This window comes from Mustela lutreola, chromosome 2, assembly GCF_030435805.1.
Source record: "Mustela lutreola isolate mMusLut2 chromosome 2, mMusLut2.pri, whole genome shotgun sequence".
In the NCBI taxonomy this organism is placed as follows: domain Eukaryota; kingdom Metazoa; phylum Chordata; class Mammalia; order Carnivora; family Mustelidae; genus Mustela; species Mustela lutreola.
Window position 1 is genome coordinate 51,018,390 of NC_081291.1, and position 25,123 is coordinate 51,043,512.

The following is a 25,123-nucleotide window of genomic DNA, read 5'->3' on the forward strand; positions in this document are numbered from 1 at the left end:
GCCCAAGGGGCTTGGGGGACAGTGTGGTAGAGCAGATTGGGAGACAGGGCACAGGCAGACTCGGTTCTAGTCTTGTCTCTCCTCCTAGTTGCCTTCTCTGTTTCAATTTTACCATCCACAAAATGATCCCTAATGTCCATCTCAGCCCTAAAATGTTACCCGTTTTTGCTTTTTCTAGTATCTTATTATGCCATTTTCAAACACAGAGGAAAGTCGAAACAGTTTGCTCTGAACACCTGCGTGCACTCCATCGAGGTCTGACAATGAATGTTCTTCTGCTCCTGCTTTGTCACAGCTCTATCCATCTGCCAACCTCAGCTTTGTTTGTTTGTTTGTTTTCTTTCTTTTTTTTTTAATTTTTAATTTTTAATTTTTTTATAAACATATATTTTTATCCCCCTGGGTACAGGTCTGTGAATCGCCAGGTTTACACACTTTACAGCACTCACCATAGCACATACCCTCCCCAATGCCCATAACCCCACCCCCCTTCTCCCAACCCCCAACCTCAACTTTCTTTATGCAAGCTTATTTTTTATGCATTTTATTTTTTATTTTTTTTAATATTTTATTTATTTGATAGAGAGAGCGATCACAAGCAGGCAGAGAGGCAGGCAGAGGGAGAGGGAGAAGCAGGATCCCTGCTGAGCAGAGAGCCTGACGTGGAGCTCGATCCCAGAACCCTGGGATCATGACCTGAGCCGAAGGCGGAGGCTTAACCCACTGAGCCACCCAGGCGCCCCTTTTTTATGCATTTTAAAATAAGCTGCAGATATCCATATTTTTGCTACTAAACACTTCAGCAGTCATCCCTTAGTTTTTTCCAGGTCGGGAAGTTACAGCCCAGAGAGATCAGCAAACTTGCCAAAAGGGACCCAGCAGGACAGCATTGGAGCACAGCAGCTCTTGCCCACCGCTCTTTGCCTTATGCTGGGACTCTTCACATTCTCAGGCAGACTCAGTATCCAGGCTCCTCCTACTGAAAAGGCTTACATTCAGTATTACTTACATCCCCCTTGAAGGGGCTGCCCTTTCAAACATCTCTTGAAAGCATTAGGCCAACAGCTTCAGACTTGGAATCTTGGGTTATGCAGAGATTTTTCACCCCTTTGACATTTCCCATAACCTGATTTGACTACAGCTCCAATTTTCGAAGCTCGCTCTCTTTCTCTAGGGACAGACGAGACCAGGTGCTCAGTTACCCGTGCTGTTCACGGAACTGGAGAAAGGGCACACATTTAAAATGCATGTATGTCTGAGGAGTTCTGTTTCTTCCGGGAATCTCCTGGAGAATTAGCGGGAGAGGAGCACACTGGGCGCGTATCAGGAACAGGCTGGAGGAGGGAGGTGGAGCTCTGCTCTCTCTCACATGCTACATTCGGCTCATCAGGGACATGTACTCATAATGCAGCTCCAGAGTGTGAGTCCGTGGAGCCCAGGAACGAACACAAACCCATCTGTGGTTCTGCAGATGGGCCCCTTACCTCCCTGGAAGAAATATGTGCTAAGGCCCATTCGAGATGACGGTCTAGAATCCTATTACCTCCAGAGTTCCACAGCAGCACACAGTGGGTGTGGCCATGTCATATCCAAGAGGTCGGTGCCTGGGTCTTGGAGCCTCTTTTTTTTTTTTTTTTAAAGATTTTATTTATTTATCTGACAGAGATCACAAGTAGGCAGAAAGGCAGGCAGAGAGAGAGGAGGAAGCAGGCTCCCTGCTGAGCAGAGAGCCGGATGTGGGACTCGATCCCAGGACCCTGAGACCATGACCTGAGCTGAAGGCAGTGGCTTAACCCACTGAGCCACCCAGGCGCCCGGAGCCTCTTTTGATGGCACTCTGACAGATCGTGACCGAAGGCAATGGGACCAGGTCCCCCAACCCCTGCCTCCCACCCCTGCCCCACCACACCCCAGGTGTACTTCTGTCATAATCAGGCTGAAAACTCTGCCTCCCCATTGGGGATTCCAAGTCTGCAAACCACCAGACACAATCACTGTTTTAGGGAAGGAGAAAGAGGACAAAGCAACATATAAAAAAAAGTTTGTTCAGTGTGCCTTTTATAAAGCAGGTGATGAAGCAGACATCTTGGGACTGGCCACATCATTCACCGACAGGCACAGTCCACAAGGCTACCAAAAAACCACCATAGTAGAACAAAATGGAGGAATTCACATTTTGCATTTAGTGGTGTTTCATTGCCACTGAATAGAAAAGGCTAAAGACTTGGAAACCAAGATCTTTGTAAAAGGCAGCCTCCTGCAGCTGTAACCCACAGATCCATCCCCAAAGGAGCACAAATTGTGACAGATTATTCCTTTCAGGGCCTAAAGAAATAAGGCTCGGAGTCTTCAAGGGTTCACATTTCACTTCTGACCACCAGAACAATGAAACATTCCAGAAAAAAACTTACATGTTCCATTTGATTGGCACTGCCAGTCAATTGTGGCTTGTCAACAAGTCTGACACTGTGGGAGAAGACGGTACGCAGACCTCAGGCGTGGGGTCCGTGGAAGGAGGGTACCTGGGCTCCAGACAGTGATCAGGACCCCGCATTCATGCTTCCAGGCTCGGTTGGACAAGGACTGATATGGTGAAGATACTCTCCAACACAAGACTGGGAGGGTAGTGGTATAGAGCCACGAGTGCTGCTGAAATCAAATGCCACCAATTTGGTGGTTCTCCATGGTGCTCAGGAAGGGTGTGCCCCTAGTGAAAAAAATCTGTGACTCGCTGTCCCCTTAGTCCCCAGTGGCCTCTGTTAGCCATTAGGGTAACAGCTTCCCCAGGAAGAGAAGAGGCAAGGACATCTCTGATTGGTGAGCAGGGAGGCTCAAAAGCCAACAGACCCCACCATGGCTGCAGGTACACCCAGAGTGCCCCAGGGGTCCCAAGCATGGCCACAGAATCCCCCAATCAGCGTCCTGTTAGCTTCCCGAAGAGCAGGGACACACTGGTGTTCACACTTTCGGGACATGTCACAGCAACACCACTTCTGGGTCTTCAGTGTCCAGTTAGTCCTGAAGACCTTGTACTAACTGATAAGAACCTGAATATGGGCATTCCGCCGCATGTCTCACTTCTCTCTGAATGTCTAGACCATGCCAGCTCCTTCTACTATGTGCATAAATGTGTACGTGTATGTGTGTAACACAGTGTGCAGGGAGAAGAGGACAGTGTGTAGAGTGACAGTGTGTAGAGTGGGCTTTGGGGAAGTGCTCTTCCTTGGATCACAGTCCAAAAAAAATATGTATAGAAGTTTTTTTAAAAGTGCCCCAGAGTGCCAATGAGTTGGCCAGTCCCCACTGAAAAACCTCTGATGTAGAACATCCTGTGCTTAACAACCAAAGGTAGTTCTTAGGCATGGTTGTATCCTTCCTCAAGGCTGAGAAGACACCTGAGAACATGTTTACCAGATAAGTATAACCTTTGAGACCCTTGGTAAATTGCTCTTGTCAGTAAAACACAACAGTCTAACCACAAGACATCACTTGTGCAAGATGGGGGGTTACTAGAGCAGGATGGGGGGATTATCACCACTTGGCTCCTTCGGCCAAATGGGGAACACCATCTCTTGCGGAAAATCTGAGGAGCCATTCCTCCTAAAATAGTGAGTCACAGAGACAAATGGAAGCTCAAGGAGAGTCTAAGGAATTCATCCTTCCAGCTGGTAAACATTTTTTTTGTTGTTAACTTCCTTTAAATATTCAATTCAGTGGTTTTAGCATATTCTAAAAACTCACCTACCATCATCACTAATTCTAGAAAATCATCACCTCCCCCCTCAAAACCCAGCATTTATTCTCGTTCGCTCTCCATTAAGCCCAGCGTGCAGCCCCTGGCCAGCACGGTCCTCTAACCTTCTCTACAGATTCGCCTATTCTGGACATGTCACAAAGATGGAACCAGACGGTATGTGGCTTTCTGCAATGACTTCTTCCACCTGGCATCACGTTTTCAAGGGTCACCCGTGTTGTAGCATGTACCAGGATTTCATTCCTTTATATAGCCAGATACCATGCCACTGTACAGAGAGACCATATTTATCCATTCGTCTGCTGATAGACATCTGGGTTATTTCCACTTTGGGCTATTACAAGTGATGGTGTCAAGAACATTTACATCCAAGTTCTTCTACTTGTGTATGCTTTCATTTCTCTTGAGTAAATACCCAGGAGTGGCATTTCTGGCTCATATAGTAATTCTATGTTTAACTTTTTGAGGCACAGCCAAAGTATTTTCCAAGAGGCTGGACCATTTTCTATTCCCACAAGCAATGCAGGAGAGCTCCAGTGACTACATCCTTGCCTGCACCTGTTAGCGCCCAGCTCTCTGAGGACGGCCATCTTAGTGGGTGTGAAGTGGCATTTCCCCGTGGCTTGAACACGCATTTTCCTAATGAATAATAATATTGAACATCTTTTCATGGGTTTATTGGCCATTTTTATGTCTTCCTTGGAGAGAATATAAACATATGTCTATTTATTTGTTTATTCAAATATATTGCCCCTTTAAAAAAAAAACCATCTTGTCTTTTTATTGTTAAGTGGTAAGAGTGTTTGATATATTCCAGATAGGAGTATATGATTTGCAAATATTTTCTTCCATTCTGTGAGTTGTCTTTTCACTTTTTTGACAGTGTCCTTTGAAACACAAAGGTTGTGTACCCCATTTCATGATGAGGTTAATTTACCTATTTTTTTCCTTTCCTTGTGCTTTTGGGTAGCATATCTGAGAAATCATTGCCTAATCCAAGGTCACAAAGATTTATGCCTGTGTTTTCTTCTAAGAGTTTAACAGTTTTAGCTCTTACATTTAGGGCTTGAAGCATTTTGAGTGAATTTTTGTACACAGTGTGAGGTAGGAGTCCAACTTCATTCTTTTTTTATTGAAGGATGGTTGACATACAATGCTTTATTAGTTTCAGGTGAACAAGATAGAATTCCAACAATCCCATACATTATTCAATGCTCACACAGTAAGTGTAATCAAATACAAGGTTATTACAATATCATTGGCTATAGTCCCTGTGCTGTACTTTTCATCACTATGACTTACTTTTGTAACTGCAACTTTGTTCCTCTTAACCCCCTTCACCAACTTCATTATTTTGCAGGTGGATTACCAGTTTTCCCAGTCCCATCTGTTGAGCAAATTGTCTCCCCTACTGAATTCTTCTGCCGCACTTGTCAAAAATCAACTGGCCGTGAATGGGAGGGTTTTTAACTGCACTCTCCATTCTATCCCATTGGTCTACTCCATTGATCCACATGTCTATCCTCATGCTAGTACCACACTCCTTTGATTACTGAAGCCTTGTAGTGAAGTTTGAAACCAGGAATTGTAAATCTACCAACTTTTGTTCTTTCCAAAAGATCATTTGGCTATTCTGGGTCCCTTGCATTTCTGTGTGAATTTTAGGATCAGCTTATCAATTTGTGCAAAGAGGCCAACCAGGATTTTGATAGAAGATTTGCATGAAGCCTGTAGATCATTTTGGACAGTACTATCATCTTAATAATATTTAAGTCTCTGATCTATGAACACAGGATGTCTCTCCATTTCTCTGAGTTTCTTCAGTTTCTTTCAATGATAGTTTGTTGTTGTCAGGGTATAAGTCTTGTACTTCTTTTGTTAAATTTATTCCTATTTTTTCTTCCTTATACCAGTATAAATGTGATTATTTCTTAATTTCATTTTCATATTGTGAGTTGCTAGTATAAAGAAATACCACTGGCCTTTGCATACTGACCTTGCACCCTGCAACCTTGACGAATTCATTTATTAGTTCTAATGGGTTTGTATGTGTGCGTGAACTCCTTAGAATTATCTACATACAAAATCATACCATCTGCCAAGAATTTTACTTCTTCTTTTCCAACCTGGATGCCTTCTGTTTCTTTTTCTTTCCTATTTCACATAAATATTACCTTCTTAAACACTTGTAGCCCCACTTTTCATCAGCTGCCAATGCCAAATGGTTTCATAAGGGAATCCCTTGTTCCTAGGGCCACCTTCTGACATGCTGGTGCCCAAGGATGCTGGGACAGTTCCATGCAAAAGTAAAAGCACTCTAAAGTCAGAAGGATATTAGCACCACCCTCCACATCTGAGGTCCCACTCCCACTCCTTATTCTGAGCTCAGAACAGTATGCTTCCACACACCAATCCCATACTTACCACCTTTCACAGGATCCCAGAATAAAGGAGTAAAAAGATACTGGGGAGAAATGACAGGTCCAGGAGAATAAAACCAACTCATCAACCAACGAGAGCAGCAGTGGGTGCAGGGTGTATAAACCCCCGTAGGAAGCCAGGGGAGATCCAGGGACTGTCTGGCTGAGTCACCCCAACATTTCTACCATGGAGACTACTTCCCCAACCCATGCCATAATTTCCCACCCCACTCAAGCTACCCCGAGGTGTGGAAAGGGTGCAAACTGAAAGGTACTTTATACATACACGCACACCGCCACCAAGGGGCGGACTGTCTATGCAGGCACACCCCGAGCCACAAGAGGCAGTCCTAGCCCAGCCTGGTCACACTGTGGATGGCTGTGAGCAGCTCCTCTGGCTGGAGCTGTGGCGGCTCAGGACAAAAGTGGAGGAGTTGCTCTTTTTGCTGACGCTGGTCTCTCCTGGACGGTTGCCCTTCAGGTAGCTGGAGGAGCAGCAGAGGAAGCGCTGTACCAGTTCATGGAAGAGATGGCCCGTGAAGAGCAGGTAGATCCACGGGTTGCAGCAGCTGTTGAGGCTGGCCAGGAGCATGGCTATGATGAAAGCTGAGGCTGAAAGGAGGATGGGGGCGCAGGGAGAAAGGAGAACAGGCCATCACTACTGGAGGGCCACCATCATTTCCCGAGACCAGCCTTCCCCAGGGGCCAGGTGCTGAGTCACAAGACAGAAACGTAGAGGGACAAGGTCTGCCTGCCGTCCACATCATGGCTCCGGGTGTGCACTCAGCCTGCCCCGCCACACACACACCCCAGCCTTCCTGGGCTCAGCCAAGCCCTAGAATGCTCCCTGTCCTTTCTCTTGTCAAGAGTACCCGCCGAATGCTTCCTTCAGCAGGAGCTGCGCTCGTCACAGCCACCTGTTCATTCATAACTCACCCAGCGCATATCCAGTGCCCACGACTCTGAGTGCCCAAGAGCACAGCGTCGAGGAGCTGCCAGACCTAGTTGGTAGTCTTGTTCTGCCAGCAACAAATTACTTTCGTTCCCCAGGAGACTGCTGTTTGCTAATCTTTACATGGGGATAACAAAAGTATGCAAAACACGCAGGAAGACTGCAAGGATTAAAAAAAATGCGTGGTATACAGTAAGGGCCCAATACGCGGTAGCTGCTATCGTGACTGTGTGCCATGCACCAGGCTAAGCCCTGGGGACACAAAAATAAAATGAGTAGCACCACAGGGTGGGCACAATGCAGGCGGTGGGTCAGACCAAGGAAGGGGAGCAACTCGGAGTGAATCATAGGCCAGTCTTACAGAAAGCGACGTTTGAGCCGAAACCTGAAAGATGCGTAGGAGTTTTCCAGGCAGAGAACGGAGGAAGGGTGCTCCAGGCAGAAGGAATGGCCCAGGCAAAGGCGTGGTGGCAAGAAAGCGTTGCCATCTTCGCCGTTGAGAACACTGAAAGTTCTGTACCCCTAAGAGCACGCTTTGGCATGACAAATCAGACTCACACAGGAGAAAAGGTTATCCTGAAATTCTTTAAGGTACTGGGCAGAAGCCATCATACTAGGGATCTATTGTGTTCCAGACAAAATTAAGGATCAACTTCAAGACACTGCTTTTTGCAAATTCAAACTTCAAAAGGAAAGAAAAATTCTGAATCCTGAGGCACCTGGCTGGGTCAGTCACTAGAACATGCCACGGGTGATCTTGATGTCGTGAGTTCAAACCCCATGCTGGGTGTCGAGGAAAGAAAAAAGGAAAAGAGAGTAAGAAGGGAGGGAGGGAGGAAGGAAGGAGGAAGGAAAGGCGGGGGGAGGAGAGGGGAGGGGAGAGAAGGGAAGGGAAGGGAAGGGAGAAAAGAAGGAAGGAAGAAAAGAAAAATTTCTAATCCTATATACTTCCAAGTAGAGGAGAGGGGAAAAAATCTGAGTTTCTTGCAATAGACTTCCATCTGACAAACTACAGAGCTCTCCCAGCAGTGGAGGAGAGTGAGCCCTCCCTCCAGAAACCTGCCAGGACAGCAAGACACCCGAGAATGCTATTCACAGCCACATCCTTATCAGTGAAGGCAGCTGCAAGAGGGCTTGAAAAATCTGCTGCTCTTTGATCTTTCCTGCAGAAAGTTTTCAAAAAATATCTCCAGAATTCTGGGCACCTGGCTAGCTCAGTCAGAGTGGCGTGCGACTCTTGATCTCAGGGTTGTAAGTTTGAGCCCCACGTCAGGCAGAGAAATGACTTAAAGGAACAAATAAATAAAAACAAAACAAAACAAAACAAACCTCCAGAATTCAACAGCTGAATCCAGGAAAGGATTTCTTGCAGAGACTGTGAAGCCACAAGACCTAGATGCCACCACAGAGGCAAGCATGGAGACATCTGTCAGACATCTGTCACCTAGTCACCAAAGGAAGAAGGATGATTATCCACAAGACGATGGTTTGGTTCTCAAACTGGGATCCCTGGGTCACCTGGGAACTTGTTAGAAATGTGTAAATTCTCGGGCCTTACCCTAGACCTACTAGACCAGACTCCTGGGGGTGAGGTTCTGACACACACACAACTTGGAGAACCACTGGTCTAATTCCTTGGTGCACCTGTTGGCACAAAACTAGAGCAAATAAAATCAGAAAGTCTTGCACAAGAGAATGTTCAGGGAAACAAAGGAGGAGCATCTAAACCTTAGACTAAAATAGTAAAGAACAGGGAAGTGGAAAAGCGGAGGGGGAAAAAAGTCAGTACTGCTCATTTTCTATAAAAGAGAGTGAAAAAAATATATATTTGATTTGAGTAGCTAAGAAGATGAATTTAAGTTTAGAAATTCTGGTGAGAAATCACCAAGACTAAAAACAGAATGTCCTCAAAAATTCAATGTATAAAATAAAGGAGGCAAAATTAACACACGGTTAAAATTTAAAAAGGACCCTGAGAAATAAACTACCAGACACAGCGGCAAGAATGCAGGCATGTAAGGTTAGGAAACAAGGGGGAGGACAGAGCAGGAATGAACAGGCTTGCACAGGAAGGCACCACCTTTTACCTAACTGTATAGAGTTAAAACTGTTATCTTTTTTCTTAAGCTATTTGCCTGACTTTACATTTGGATCATTTAACTTATTTGTTCTACTTTAAAAAAAAAAAAAAAAAAAAAAAGGCATACAGAAACATCAACAGCAAAAAAGGAAACAGTTAATGAATTCCAGATACACCATCCCCCACCCCCCATGGAGATTCCCTTCCTCTGCTAGGCCAGCCCCTGTAGGACTCTGGACCAAGGCAGGTGCCTCTGCCCCCCCCCCTCCCCGGTGGCCACAGACATGTAGGATGGGCCTGGCTTGGCTCCCTGGGGGATAGAGGACCCTCTCTAAGCTGAACCTGCTCCTGTCGGGTTGCCAAAGGCGAAGGGCACAATTGCACTTTTAAAAATCTGGCAATATCCTAACCGTCGAGAGACAGGAGTCCCCAGTGGTGGACATGCCAGCCCTCAGCAAGGAGGAGAGCTATCTGGGAATCAGGAAATGGCTATGGAGGACATTTCAGAGGAAGGAAGCAATAGGAATGAAGGCACATAAGTGAGAATGTCCAAGAACGTTCAAGGACTGCCAGAGTTGGGGAAAGGGAGTCTCATGGGGAAAGAAACAGGAAAGAGCCAGGCTGAGGAGGACCTTGAGTGCAGGCTGCCTGAGCTTTAGTCTACAGACAGTGGGGAGTCCTTGATGGTTTCTAAGCAGGCAACTGACTGATTGACTGCCCCTCACAGGCTCTCTGCACTTTCTGTTCCTTGTTTAGACCACACTGTTGCCCTTTCTGGTGGCTAGAGAAGCCAAAAGGAATAGAACAAAGCATGGAAAGTATTGTCCTCATGATTCACGACGTTGTTTCCAAGAGAGCACAGGGCCATGTAGCAATGCTGACCATGGGAATCACTGCTCAAGTTGACACAGGACCCTGTGGTTTTTCAAAGCAGACTCATCCCCGTCTTCTGTGTGAGGAAAGTGACTTCCCCAGGGACACACAGCATGTCACCCCGTGTTTCTACCTGAACTTAATGAAGCTATTCCTTTTCAAACTAGGTCAGCGTTCACACGTGTCAGGTTGGTACCAGTTAGTGAATCCTCTCAGTCCCAAAGCAAAGACATAGGCTTGCCAGACAATCTCTCTTAGGGTGTGATTTGAGGGCGAGTCAGAGAGCAACTACCCTTTTCCCCGCACAGGTAGAATTGCCCACAGAGGCGGGGAATTGCCTGTTCTCAGTGATGATCTTTTATAATCTAAGTTTATCTGGGATGGGAAACACATTACTTCCTTTCAGACCATCATCGTTTGTAGCAGAAATGTCTCCTGGTCTAGACCAGTGACCAACAAGCTCTATTGTTTGGCCTATGGGGGCCAAATCCCACCTGATGCTTGTTTTTCTAAATAAAGTTTTATTGGAACACAGCACACCCATTCATTAATATATTGTCTATGGCAGCTTCTGCACTACAAGGAGAAAGCTGAGTACCTGTTCCAGAGACCTTATACCCACAGCCTAAAAGAGTTACTGCCTGGCCCTTTACAGAAAGTTAGCTCACCCTTGATGCCTGGAGAAGGGGCAGATGTTAAAAAGCCGTGGGAAGGGCTCCTAAGGGTAGGGGGGCTGGAATCCCACAAAGCAAGCCACGCCCACTTCTCCCCACACTCCGGTGATGGCTTTGCTTTAAAGTTACCCAGACTCGGCACAAATCCTGGCTCTGCCATTTTGCACTTTGTGTATTCTAGGGCTAGTCATCTAACCTCTTAACCTCAGTTTCTCCATCTGTGAAATGGGAGTAATAAAAAGAACTCCTTTACAGAATCATTGCCAAGTTTCACTAGTCAGGACGCCAAGGACCCATCATGATTCCTGGCACTCAATAAAAGTAAAAACTTAACGTACTCAGTTATTACCGTTATCACTACCATGATGTGTACATGCCCAATAAATGCTACTTTTCTTAAGGATAACAGAGTTAATGCCAACCCATGTGAAACAATGGGGAGAGGCTGCTTGGGCTGAGTGTTGGAATCTGAGATAGCCCAGGGTAGGGCACAGGACACAGGACCCACTGGCTGAGCTGCTGGAAGCTGCATTGACATATGGCAGTGTCCATCCAGTGAGTCTCTTGGGCCGGACCGCATGGCCAAGGAGGTCAGCTCATACGTAGATTCCTTTCCTGGCTCTACAGGCCCGCACCACCAGTCCAACCTACAAGCTTATCTACCTTGTTCAGCTAGCTTGTGACTTCCGGATGGGTTTAAACAGACTGAAACAATGGGCCATCTTCAGGGAGAGCGAGGGGGTGCCAAGACTCCACAAAGTCAAAGGTGTGCCGTAACAATGAACCAGCGATGGAGGAGAATGTCCTTATTGCCTTATTCCATCTTCTTTGGGGTCCTGGGAATGTCTGATCTCACCTGGCAGATTTCAGTACGAAGACCCGTTTTAACGCACATGCAAGCCTGGACATCACAGGGAAGAAGCATCTGTCTCTGCACCGCAAACTTCCCTCTCTCTTTTCTGCTCCAGCTTTCCAGCTCGAGGTTCTGGTGCACGCCACACGCGGGGTGTTCTTCTGGACCAAAATCCTTAAATGCAGACTTCTTTCTCTCTTTTTCTTTCTTTTTCTTTTTCTCTCTTTTTCATTTATTTATTTGAGAGAAAGCATGAGTGGAAGGAGGGGCAGAGGGAGAGAGAGAACCCCAAGCAGGCTCCATGCCCAGTGCAGAGCCCCACTCGGGTCTCAATCCCACAACCCTGAGATCATGACTTGAGCCAAAATCAAGAGTCAGCCGCTTAACCAACTGACCCACGGAGGTGCCCCAAGACTGTCTTCTTCAAAACACAGCTACCCGTGGGGTAGCTGTTAGAGAGGAACCATTGAAAAGCGACTCAGGGTGGTGCCACCTAGAGCTGGGTCTAGCAGATCTGCAGCAGATGGCATGGTGTTCTGAGCCCAGATCTTGTCTTAGGACCCAGCGCGGCTCATTCCCCAGCTACCAGGGAGCTGGCCAGTGAGGCTCTCAGCTGAGTTCCTTTGGGGGCACTGTCTTTGGCCACAACAGAAACCCCTGTCCCAGGAGCAGCCTATACCCGATGACCAGTCCATGCAAATGTACAAAGGCCCATCCCTTTGCCTTAATTCTGCCTTCTCCGAAGGGCCGTTCCCTGCTGCCCACCTCCAACCCTGGCCCCTGGCCACATGTCAGACAAAGCAGAGCAATGATGAAGTCAGTGCAGAAAAGGAGGAGCTGGAAGTCAGAATCCACAACTCTTCCAAAGGTGTGGTCTGCAGCCCATAACTCCTCTGGGGCCGGGGGGGGGGGGGGGCAAGTGGTCACAGAGGGGCCCCAGTGGAGCCCTGGCTCAGTGAGGAGCCAGGGACACAAGATTCAGATGCAAACCACTGGGGTCTGAATCCTCCACCTAATCTTTCTCTGAGCCACATCTACTGTATGAGCCTTAACATCCTTGTCTATAAACTGGAGGTGACACTTGCAAGGACTTTGAAAAAACTGGTGGAGGATGTAAAAGATTGCAGTGTTTATTCAGGTGATTAGTATTGTTACTAACAGATATGAGATATGACCAGCTACATCATTTTTAAAGTCCAAAGTTTAGAGGCTCCTGATCCCAGGCCAATTAAAGAAGGTGTCCATTGCCTGTTTTTCCATAACTTCAAAAATTTTAAAAATTAAAAAAAAAAAAAAGAGGGCACCTGGGTGGCTCAGTTGGTTAAGCGACTGCCTTCAGCTCAGGTCATGATCCCAGAGTCCCGGAACTGAGTCCCATGTCGGGCTCCCAGCTCCATGGGGAGTCTGCTTCTCCCTCTGACCTTCTCCCCTCTCATGCTATCTCTCGTCCTCTCTCTCAAATAAATAAAATCTTTAAAAAAAGAAAAAATGAAAAGTCTGGGGTTGGATGCCATGACACCAAAGGAACTCCTGATCGTCCATTTGGAAAAGCTTACCCAGAGGCACCTGGGTGGCTCAGTAGGTTGGGTTAGGGTTAGGGTTCGCAGGTCATGATCCCAAGGTCCTGGGATTGAGTCCTGCATCAGGCTCCTTGCTCAATGGAGAGATTACTTCTCCCTCTCTCTCTGCCTGCTTCTCTGCCTAGTTGAGCTCTATCTCTATCTCTCAAATAAATAAATAAAATCTTTGAAAAAAAAAAAGAAAAAAAGGAAAAGCTTACTCAGCCAGTGACTTAAGAAAAGCCAAAAGGAAAGGTGGTTACAGCCCTGAGGAGGGCAGAGTTCAGAGTCTCCACTGAACTCTTCCACTTGCTCCCCCATAAAAATAACATCCCTCCCCAGGACAAAGCCCTGAGTGGTGCAAACTGCTCTGTCTGGTCTTTGCCAAAAATGGGGGGCCACTGGAAGGCACTTGTCCAGGGACTGGTCCTCACACCTCCCTGGTCACCAGCTTAGCTTTTCTCGGAGGAAAAAGAGGAGCTCGGATGTTCTAGCATCCTTTCATGCCCTGTGCTCATTGTCACAGGACCTACTCTCAAGGGAAACACAGAGAACACAGCACTCTATTCAATAGGGAGGTGCAGCACTGGGGGAGGGGGTGGCGCTGCTGTGCGGCTGCAAGCCTGAGGACTAGGAGTGATCCTCAAGGGGGCTCCTAGGCACCAAGCAAGAGATGTGAACAGAAATGGCCACCCACCAAAAGCCAGATGCCCTACCTGGCAATTTTACACCCAGGAGACAGACACAACTCTGTATTTCCACTCAGCGCTGTGATTCATGGAGGGGTGGGTGGCAGAGAGCCACTTGAGGATGAGGACGGTATGCCCCAAAGTGTTCCACCCGCCTACGAGCCTGGCTTTACTCAAGTCCCAAGAACTCCCATGTTCGGATTTCCCAGCACCCCCTCCACCCGGTCACCGAAGGCCCAAATTAGCCCCGAACAGCTGATGGGCAGCTGGCCACGGCCTCTCTGGGCTGCATTGTGCCTGAGGCAACTAATGCACTTCACATACACTTCAAAGACTTGTGGCTTAGCTGACACCTCTCCTCCGAGAGTCAAAATCAAGCCCACCCACTTTCATTAGAAGCCCTCTCTCCAGAAACCAAGTGCTTGGTTCAGGACCACACCCCTCAACAAAGGGACTGGGAATTTGGGTCTCAGTACCTTATTCCTAGGGGAGCTTTGTAAGAATTTGAGAGCTGTAGTTCACAGAAGGCTTTTTCTTTTTACAATTTTTGAATGTATACTCACATAAAGATTGAGTACTAACATGTATTATGGAGTGTCTCTTTTGAAAAGACCACAATTTTACAACATTGGAATGGTTTTAAAATTCACAGATGTGTGCTCCCCCCACGTATCATAAAGCCAGGATTAAAAGCCAAATTTGTGGGCTACATAGTTTTAACTGAGCTTCTATTATATCATTGCCCAAATCTGGGGCAATCTCTTACATCACTGCCCAGATTCTGGAAGCAGAAGGGCTGGGGCTTTTTGGTTAAAAAACCAGCCCTTCTTTACCCTGCAGGGAATGACAGGCCGTGCAGCCAATTTCAACCACAGGTGCAAAGGAAAACTGCACATTTTGATAAAAGAGGTAAGATATTAAAGACTTCCTATTCAATATGTAGTCAGTCTATGGGCAGGCTACACAGGCATAGCCTGGCTGCTTGGTGAAAATGCAGACTCTTGGGCTCCCTCCCAGACCTCCTTAATCAGATTCTGCATTTTAACAAGATGCTCCCCCACCCTGCCAAGGTGAGCTCTGCAGCCCACTGAAATTTTCTAAGTATCACTAGGGAGAAAGATAATAATAAAGTGTCTACCCCATGAGGTCAACAAGGAATGTGCTTCTTTGCACAGCCAGCTCCTACTCATCCTTGGAAACCCTTTTCAAATGCTGCTTCCTCTCTGAAGCCCTCCTGACTTTTTTCCTCCTGGGAGACAGAATCAACAAATGCTTCCTGGAGCATTCACCAGGGAGGGAGGGGAGGAGGGTGGGGGGAATAAATAAACACTGATAGTAAAGATCTCTCTTCCTGTGGCATCCCTTCACAGTGTCATTACTTACATTTCCAGACTTGTGGCTGGCGGGATGGGTGTCATTTGCAGAAAACAGGAAGAGTTCTAGAAGGGACTGAACTGAAGTGAAGTGTGAAATTAGACAACTGGAAGTCCTGATAGAACTGTGGAAAGGCAAAAAGGCAATCTCCCTGCTTGACAATAGGAGGGGGCTTTAACCCCACGAGTGGATTCTCATGCAGTTCCCTCTAGGAAAATCAGGTTCATACCCAGATATCCAGGTCTGGTGGAGAGAGAGAGAGAAATGGAATGAGCAAGAGTGACCCTTGTCACTCTCGAAGTGAGGTGTGGGCCAGAGCATCTGGCCCGTTGTGGGGGGAAGTTCCCGCTCCCTGCAGAGCACAACAGGAGACTCTGGCCAAGGCTGCCCCTCCGTGGGTGGCCGGAAATCAGGAGCTGAGACTCCACTGCCTGGACTACACTCTTGCCCCCTGCCACTTCTAAAACCCAGAACTAGAAATTCCCGCCTCCCCTCCTACTGTGTCCTCTAGGTAAGGCTGTTGTTTCTCTTCAGAGGCCAGGGATGCTGCCCGAACATCCCCCAGCACCCTGGACAGCTGCCCACCCAACAGGGATTACATGGCCCAGAATGTCAGGAGTGCTGACATCGAGACACTCGGGTCTCCACCCAAAAGGAGACGTGTGGTAGAGCTAGAATGGAGTGGCCATCAGGGAGCAGGGTCATCAGAGAGCATCAGGGAGCAGCAGCAGGTCATCTGAGAAACGGAGGCTTTGAACACACAGTGCCCAGTGGGTGGTGCCAGGAGAACACAGGCAGCCAGGTGTGTGTGTGTTGGGTGTTTCAGCCAAGAGAGCCAGGAGAGTAGAGATGTTGGGGTCACAAAGAGGGTGCAGGGCTCTGGGGCCAGGGCAGGAAGGTGGAAATGCACAGAGGCCTGGTATTAAGTGTTTCCCTGTCTGAAAATGAGCTTCCCAGCTCCTTCCTTTTCCTGTGGAACTGTGGTCCCTCGGGTGTGGCCTACCCACCTCACCTTTTCAAGGATGTTGTTCCCAAGATTTGGGTGGGCCAGGTACCTCGGAGGGTCTGGTCTTTAGGTGAGCCATTGATAGGCAAAGCAGTGGGGGGGGAAGGGCAGGAGGAAATTGGACAGATCATTCTCTGTCCTGAAGAGCTCTTGAACTTGGCCTTTCTGGGGATAAATTGCAATTAGATGGACAGTTAACAACCACACTCTTGTCATTAAGCAATTGTGAATTATGTTTTTGGCTAATGCGAGTGCTTCCCCTTTGGGTTTTTGTCCCAGGTGACTTCACCTTTCCCCCCCAAGAGGTTTGATCAATAACAGGAAAAAAAAAATCTGCTGGGGGAGGCTTTGCTGCACATTTCTTCCATTGGATGGATATCTGCAGGGGATACTTCTAAAAGCACCCAGGAGATCCCAAGGCCAAGAGTGGTAGGCCATCTTGAAAATGCTGGCCTAGGGATGAAGGCCAGTGTGACAGGGCAGCCTAGGGAGGACCTAGGTTCAAATTCCATGCCTCACTCAACAGTGTCCTCAAGCAGGTCTTGCCTCTCTGGGCCTCAGTTTCTTCCTCTGTAAAAGGGAGACAAAGCCCCTTTACCTTGCTGTGTTCAGGTGAGGATGAGACGTGGGACTGTGTACTCAAAAGTGGGGGCCTCCTGTTTCCAACTACTCTAACTCCTCATGTCACTGAAGCAGTATCCTGTTCTAGCCCCATAGGTCTGCTGAGAGTAATGGAGGCCCAGAGATCACACAGAGACATGGCCCAAATCACAGAGAAGGCAACAAGACCAGCTCACAGCACTGCCCAGTGCCGTCTCCCGGGGCTGATGCAATGGGGGCTGGCAGAGCACAGTTCAGCCCCTGACAGCCCCTGCCCCTGGGGGTGACCCCCATGAGGTTCCCTTCATTTCCAACAATTGTTAGTGCAAAGTTCTGGGGTTGTCAGGTGGCCCAAGCCCTCAGGCAGCAAATCTGCCAGCCCAGTCTCTCCAGAGAGGACCCAGAGCCAGGGGGAAGTCTCTCCAGAGAGGACCTAGACCCACAGCCTCCCACAGCCTTCCCATCCCTCAGAGGGCACAACATCCTTGAAAAGGTGAGGTAGGTAGGCCACACCCGAGGGACCACAATTCCACAGGAAAAGGGAGGAGCTGGGAAGTTCGTTTTCAGACAGAGAAACACTTAACTCCAGGCCTCCTGTGCATTTCTACCTTCCTCCTAATACAACACTCCTGACAGAGGTTTGGTTGCCCCCAAGTGACAGGGGTGCTCACTTCTTCAGCAGGCAGCCAATGCTAGTGTTGAAGGGCTGCTTAGAAGATCCTTATCTCTCTGCAATCCAAATCCGCACACCCAACCCAGGCCATCTCAGGCACCTTTCTCCTCCCATATCCCTCGTGTCTGTTCAACCAGCATTGGCTGAGCTCCCGTTGGGTGCCCAGCACCGTGCTCGGCTGTGGACGTACACTAGTGAGCAGAACAGAAGGGGTCCCTGTTGTGACCAGACTCACAGCCAACCTTAACAAGTTTCTCCTCCACACCCCCACCACCCTGGATGCACGGCCTATCATCTACAGGCTCTGCCTCTCTGTGCCCCAATCCCCTCTGCCTGGGCTCTTCCGAAAAAACGCCCATCTCCTTCCTCAAGAATGCCTGCCAAGATTCTCAGAGTCCATCCCAAGAATGCAAACAAAACGGAACAAGTAGAACGGCAGAAGAGGAGTGATGTTGGTCACGTGGCCCCCAGGTGCCTCGAGGCACACCCTGTCATTCTCCTAACAGCCCCACAGGTAGGCTTTGCTTCCTTGATTATATACAGGAGGAAGCGAAGGCCCAGAGAGGTCTAGTGGTTTGCTCAAGGACACACAGAAGAAAAGGGCAGAGCAAACTCCAAATAGGCCAGTGGCATGCTTCTTTCCCTGCACAAACCACGCAGGATTCCAGAGTGCCTGCCCACTGTGCTGGCCCACCAGACAGGTCTCTTGGTCCTTCCACGGTCTCTGGGGAGTGGAGGTCCCCACCTTCTTCTCTGGACATTTTCTTGCTCCCATGGAAATCAGCCAGTTTGAGAGAAAACGGGGACTATTCTGTATATGACTCATCTATGAAGTGTTAGTGAGATTTAATTCAAAAGCTTCTCCCCTAGCCTCCAGGCACCAGACAGGAGCCACGAATAGTGTTCAGTGTGGACGGGTGGTGCACCTGCCCCATCTGCCAACCTGTCCCCGCTTCTCTCTCATCTCTGCCTACAGGACCAGGCATTTCACCAAAACCTAGAGCCAGAGACTCAAAATCAGCCCCACCACATCCAACCAGCATTACTTGAACCCCTGGAAATACAGACATGCCCCCTCTCCATTTCCTCCCTCCCAACTACCCCAGTCGGAATCCTGGGGGCCAGCAGCCAAGCAAATCGCACTGAGTTCAAGAGGAGAGGTCAGCGCTGAATCTTTGACAGTGGAATTTGCTTGCCAAGATACATATAGGGCTGGTCCACACGCGCCGTGGGTGTCTGGTCTCCCTCTTACTCCTATGGTCTCACCAGCTTCATTAACGCAGGGCTCCAATGGCGGCTTTGGGCTTTGGGTGGGAAGGAGTGCAGTAACTACCACAGTGCTCCCCTTCCTTTTCTCTTCTCTCACTGTTGTTTTTTTTTTTTTCCCCTGAACACTGTTTTTTTCTCTGAAATATTGAAATGGAGAGTTTCTGTCTTTGCTCTGGCTTAGAGAAAGGGAGCTCCATGCACGGCTCACCTCTATACACAGAGCCTTTATTATTATTATTATTGCTATGATTATATTATAATTTTCCTATCCCTTTTTCCCCTTCATCCAGGTTTCCTTGTATCTACTTTGTCTTGCCACAGTACCTGAATCTTTGTGGCCAACCTCTCATTACTTTTGGAGCAAGATGAGCTCTGAACCTGTAAAGGCGGAGCTTGGTGTGAACGCAGGTCGGCATAGGAGGGAAAGAAGTCCATGAAAGGAGAGAGGTGTGAAAGGAGCCCCTGGGCTTGCAGAGAAGGTCAGGGTGCATAAAGCCTCAGAGAGGTAGGGGGTTTTGAGGTCAGCGAAGGGCCACATGGACAGCTGAAAGGCCAGTGTGACTTCTCCAACCCCTCTGGCAGCCCACAGTTGGGTTCGGAGCTTCTCCTTCCCTCAGAGGTTTTCAGAACGAAGCTGTTGACAGGGACAGATCCCACATGTGCCGCACTCCCTCCACCTTTTTTCTTTTTTTAAAGATTTTATTTATTTATTTGACAGACAGAGATCACAAGCAGGCAGAGAGGCAGGCAGAGAGAGAGAGAGGGAAGCAGGCTTCCTGCTGAGCAGAGAGCCCAATGCAGGGCTCGATCCCAGGACCCTGGGATCATGACCTGAGCCGAAGGCAGAAGCTTTAACCCACTGAGCCACCCATGTGCCCCATCCACCTTTATCTATACCTGCCTGCCCCTGGGCTTCCTGCAAGAACTTCTGCCTGCTCTCAGTGGGCTTCCTGAACTTCCAGCCTCTACCCCCCAGGAGATAAGCAGAGCAAGGGGCCCGGATCTAGATATTTTGCATCTCTTCTCAATTCTCTTCATCTTGGAAAGTGAGGGCTGTGCATTCCTTCCACGGTGCTGATCATAATTCCTTGAATAGCTCAAGTGTCTCCTTGTTTTGTTCCTTAACACTTGCTGATGGCCTCCAGACAGTCATGTCTCCAAACTGACTGTAAACACCATTATTTCTGATGGCCCAGCCTGCTACTTGCAATGGTCCCAATTAATGTCAGGTGGGCACAGAGCTTACAGTCCAGCTAAGCCCAAGTCCACTCAGACCCCCACTGCTGCCCTGAGGCCGTGGCACGGCTTGGCGGGGCTTGTGGCCAGAGCCCAAGTCCTTGGTGCTGGGCAGGCCCTCACACAGGAACTGGGCACCCGGTCCTGGAAGGAGGCATCATGAATCCCATTGTCTTCATTTATTCTCTTCTCGGAGCACCCAGGACACAGAGGGCCAAGGATGAGGGGGCCCTGGGCTTTCCATGTGGCACCCACCCTTTCCTCTGAACTGGGAAAGAAGCCAAGGAACAGAGGGAAGACTTGAGGTTCCTGGAGTCTGTTTCTCTTCCTGCTCCGGGAGCCTGAGAGCAGGAGGCTGGCCCCACCGGGAGAGAAGGCCCCACCATGGAAACCTCAGGGGACAGCATACACACAAAAGGCCTCTGGCCCCCACTTTAGTCAGATGCTCTCGCTCTCATTCTCTCTCCTCTTGTGTTTTGTTTTTAAGACAAAGACATGTATTATTATCTGTTGCCTTTTCAAAGCACAGGAAACATCGAAACCTCGCTCAGTAACTAAGATATATTTTAACCATATATTCTCGTTCTTTAGGGAGGAAAATAGGAAGAGGAGATCAGGCGAAGGGGTGGACAACAAGAAGTCATATGAAGGGGGGTGGGGGGGGGAAGGGAGGGAGAAAAACTCACCAGGAAGGAAAATGAATGGGAGAAGCCAGGGGAAGGAAAGAGAGGGAAATGAATGAACACTGCAATGTCCTCATTCTAAATGCAAGACACTAACAGTCAAGGGAGAGAAGGGGACCCCTCACCCAAAGTCCCACACTAGTGGGGGCTAGAGAAAGGGCTCCCCAGTAGGCATCCCCAGAATCTGCTCAGTATCAGTCTCACTTCCTCAAGGACCGGGGTTTGAGCTCCACAAGACCTGGGTCTGGTATTTCTTTGGCTCCCACCCAGGAAACAGGTGTAGTCTGATGCCATAATGAGAAACACCCACTGGTGCCTTTGGCTGGGCTCACTCCCTAGTTTTGTGTCCTTCATCACAAGGCTGGCACTGGAGGAAAGAGCTGGGGTGGCACAGGAACCCTCCCTCCCACACCCACCTGCTCTAGTCTGCCTCCGACTGACTGACTGACGGTGTGACCTGGAGAAAGCACCTTCCCCACCCTGGAGAAAGCACCTTCCCCACCGTGAACCACTGAACCCTTTCTGCGAACTGTGACCAGGGGCTGCACAATGGAGGCAGGCTGGCTGTGCTGTGTCTGCCCAGCAGTCCTCCCCTCCCCACTGCCCCAGCCTGCAGCACCACAGGTGCCCCCTATGTGCTCAATAATAACTGCCCTGGCCACTAAGAAAAATGCTGGATTACGAGGCAGGGCTGGGTAAAGCCAGGAGTCTGTGGTTTCTGAAAGACAGCAAAGGAAAATTATCCAGCTGAACAAAGGGAGATTTTGGCTTCCACGGGATGGTTATAGTTTAGACTTCTGGGAGCAGGAGTGATCATATTTAGAAATGGGACATTTCTGCAAAAAGGGTCTAAAGCAAACCCCTTGCTCTACTCTTACAATCACTAGAGTCACCTGCATCCCAGTGCAGTGCTATGGGCTTACCGGCAAACAAAATGTGTAAGTCATTCACCACCACTGATCATCCCTCCTGCTATTTGCAGATGAGCTATTGGAATTGTGTGCAATGAAGGTGAAGCTGTCTGGAGCTCCCAGCAACCCAATGCTGGCCACAAGCCCCAGGATCCAAGGCGCTCTCTGCTCTCCCAAGCTCCCTCCCCACATACCACTCCATTCTACGCCCCACCCAGCTTCCCCTCACCACCCTCAGCCCAGACCTCCACAAGATTTCCTACAGAAATCCCCTAGCCTACCAGGTCAAATCCGAAAATTTGCATCTTTGCTGGGAGGCTCCCATCCTTTTCCCACCCCTCCCCCCCACTCCCAGCACCACCAACGTCTCTGGCCCAAGGCACCGCCAGTTCCCCGCTCCCCATTCTCCCCACCCCCAACCAGGCACTCACCTCTCTGCCTTTGGAGACTCTCCGCCTCCAAGGAGCCTGGGGTTCAGAGACTGGACCTTAGACCTTACTTCCCCACAACGCCCCGCCCTCCTACGACTACTCAAGTACTCAGCGTTCAGCTGGACAAATCAAATAGCCCACCTACTGCTGTACTTGACCCAGGAGTTCAGGTTGATTTGAATTTAAAGGAGAAGTTCAACATAAAGTAAATTTCAAGTGGTGAGAGCTTCGGCTTGGACCAGGGTTCGAAAGTTACTTCCACCACTTGCTAACCAAGTGGCAAAGTCATTTGAACCTCAGTTTTCCCATTCATAATAAGGAACCATATGCCCCATATGTAGCCAAGGGACTGTGCTAAGGACTTTGCGTGCGTTTTCTTATTTCATCCCCTCACGAGAGCCAGTACTTTCATCATTGTGGCCGTTTCACAGAAGAGGAAGCCAAGGCTCAGGGAAGTTAAGCCCCAAATCCCCTGGCCAATGGAGCCATGCCTCAAACCCTGCAGGATTCCGAAACCCACATCCCCAGCGCGAGATCCCCAGAAACCTGTCAGTGCGGAGGAGGCAGGACAAGGACCCCGCCCCGCCGCGCTCCCTCCGGGTTTCCAGCCAGCGCTACCTTCCTTGGGCGCGTTGGCATCCCAGACGCTCCACATCTGCACGAAGAAGAATGGCGTCCAGCACACGATGAAGGCCAGCACGATAATGAAGGTCATCTTAACCGTGCGGATCTTGGCCTTGGAGATGAGCTTGACGCTGCTGACGCGTGCCAGAGCCGCGCTCCCCGCGCTGCCCGCCGCCCGGCCCTCCGACCCCTCTGCAGCCTCCGCCGCGGCCGCCGCCGCCGCCGTCTTGAGTCTCAAGTTCTGCCAGATCTTGAAGCTGATGAGGCCGTAGCAGGCGGCGAGCACGATGACAGGCACGATGTAGACGGCGAGTGTGATCCACGTGATGTAGGCCTTGGGCCCCCAGGGCTGGATGAAGACGGCCCAGCAGTCGAAAACGCCGTCGGCCACCTCGCGCAGCGAGAAGATGTGCACTTGCGGCGCGCTAGCCACCAGGCAGCCCAGCCACGTGGCGAGCACCGCCAGGCGGTCCGCCCGGCGACGCAGCGCCCGCAGCGGCTGGCAGATGGCCAGGCAGCGGTCCAGAGACATGAGCAGTAGCAGGTAGGTGGAGGCGAACATGCCCACCACCTGCAGGTACTTGACCAGGCGGCACAGCAGGTCGGGCCCGTAGAAGCGGAAGGTGATGTCCCACAGCAGTTGCGGCAGCACCTGGAACACGGCCACCACCAGGTCGGCTATGCTCAGGTGCTTCATGAAGAAGAAGAGGCGCGAGTGTTTGTGGCGCGTGGTGCGCAGCGCCAGTAGCACGCAAGCGTTGCCGCTCAGCGCCAGGAAGAGGATGAGGCACAGTACGGCCACCTCCACGCGCGCCAGGGCCTCGTTGCGCTGCGGGGGCCCGGCGGTGCGGTTGCCCTCGGCTTCCGGAGGCGCCTCGCTGCCGTTGACCGCCTCGGCGCTCCAGTTGGCCACCAGAGAGCCCTCCATGACCGTGGTCGCCCTGCGCCCCTGGTCTTCAAGCCCTTTAAGGAGTAGTGCGGCGGGGTGGGGCCGGACGCGTAATCCCGCGCGCCTGGGGGTGGCGGGGGTGAGAGGCGCTCCTCGGGTTCCACTCGCAGAGACACCAAGGACCGATTTGCTGGTCGGAGCCTGAAACGAATCCAGAGGACTCGGTGAAGACCAAGCACTACTCGCCCGACGCACATCCGACTCAGTTGTACCCTTCCCAGGAGCCCCAAATTATTTGGGACTAGGGGTACAACCGCCTGCCCCGGGGGTGGTTCAGCTGCCACCCCAGAAATCCCCGTTTGAGGTACCTCCTCTGAGCCACTGGAAATGAGCGGGAATCTGCCAGACTGCCGGTTCCTTAAGATTTTAAGTCACTTACCCTGAGGGAGAGGGAAAGGTCCTAATCACTTTCCTGCGGGACTGCGCCTCCTAAACAGACCATCTCTCCCAGAGATCCCCAAACTAGCCGCCTGCCCCACCGTCCAGACCCTCAGCACATCGATCTCCCGCCAGACGCCCCAAACAGCCATCTCTCCTTCCTCCAGTTACTTCCTTCGGAGATTCCCCCAAAGGGCCACTTGGCTTGGGAAGCTCCAGCTCAGAACCACCCCCCTTCAACCTCCTATTTCTAAGACGTCTAGCCATCCCCTCTCACCCCCGAACTTCCACAACAACTGCTTCGGTGGGTGCCCAATCCAGCGGCCCCTCCTGGAAGAACTCCTGTCTGAATTCCTACCCCCAGGGCTCCCAAATGCTGTTACGGGTACCCCTCTCATAAGGATCCTCCCCAGCCCAGCAGTCCCCCGGGAAGCCGACGCTGTCTTAGCCCTCGACAGTCTATGCATCTTGAGCCTGAGTGGTCTCTTTGCAGTCTCTCAGAGCACGGGGCGTGTCTCCAGGTACCAGGGGCGCGAGGCACCCCACCACCTCCACTTGGGTTCCAATGGCTCCTCCAGCCCCAACCAACCCGTCTACCCGTGCGCAAGTCCCAGCTACCTGCACCCAGTCCTCGAGCGGGCCTAAAGTTGGCTCCCTGGGGAAACTGCACCGCCGCGGACAGCTCCGAAGACGCGTGCGCTCCCAGGCCAGGTTGGGATGGCTGCTGGCGGCACCCAGTCTGATACTATCGTGAGGTCCCGGACTCTGAAGCCTCAGCTGGAATCCCCTCGCCCGCACCTAACTGGTCACTGGATAGGGACAGAAGGCGAGCTCGGAGCGCTGCCCAGGCTGAGCGCGCTAACAGCGTCAGGATGCGGCGCTGTCTGCTGGTGGCCCGCTTTTCTGCAGCCTGGGGCTGGGGCTGCACCACCACACGAGTCCGCTGGGAGGCGCGGAGCGCAGGCCCCGCCGACCCCGCAGAGCAGGGTTAACTTGCCCAGGGTTCGCCCCAGAACGGTAATAAACAGGGTTCTTTCACAGTGGCTTAAAACTGCAAGAGGGAGGGAGCTCATAAATAAACCGCTTGGTTTCTTCCTTTCTTGGTTTGGAAGCTCCTGACTCTCAGGCAAACGGG

The 25,123-nt window shown here is 50.2% G+C and overlaps 1 protein-coding gene across 1 annotated transcript; it reads right to left on the reverse strand.

The window, feature by feature from the left end:
* Positions 1–4,865: 4,865 nt before the first annotated feature.
* On the reverse strand, positions 4,866–24,869 carry OXTR (oxytocin receptor). The gene is made up of 3 exons (XM_059161577.1): positions 24,607–24,869; positions 22,656–23,751; positions 4,866–6,786 (listed from the first exon to the last, which is right to left on the reverse strand). The coding sequence occupies exons 2-3, from the start codon at positions 23,587–23,589 to the stop codon at positions 6,539–6,541; spliced, it is 1,182 nt and encodes a 393-aa protein (XP_059017560.1). The 5' UTR covers positions 23,590–23,751; positions 24,607–24,869; the 3' UTR covers positions 4,866–6,538.
* Positions 24,870–25,123: the final 254 nt, after the last annotated feature.

Bases quoted from the DNA above. Each gene is read 5' to 3' on its own strand.
- OXTR (XM_059161577.1), bottom strand. From the start codon at position 23,589: ATGGAGGGCTCTCTGGTGGCCAACTGGAGCGCCGAGGCGGTCAACGGC. The intron at 6,787-22,655 runs GTAGCGCTGGCT...TCCTCCTTTCAG, and splicing joins TGCCAACGCGCCCAAGGAAG to CCTCAGCTTTCATCATAGCC.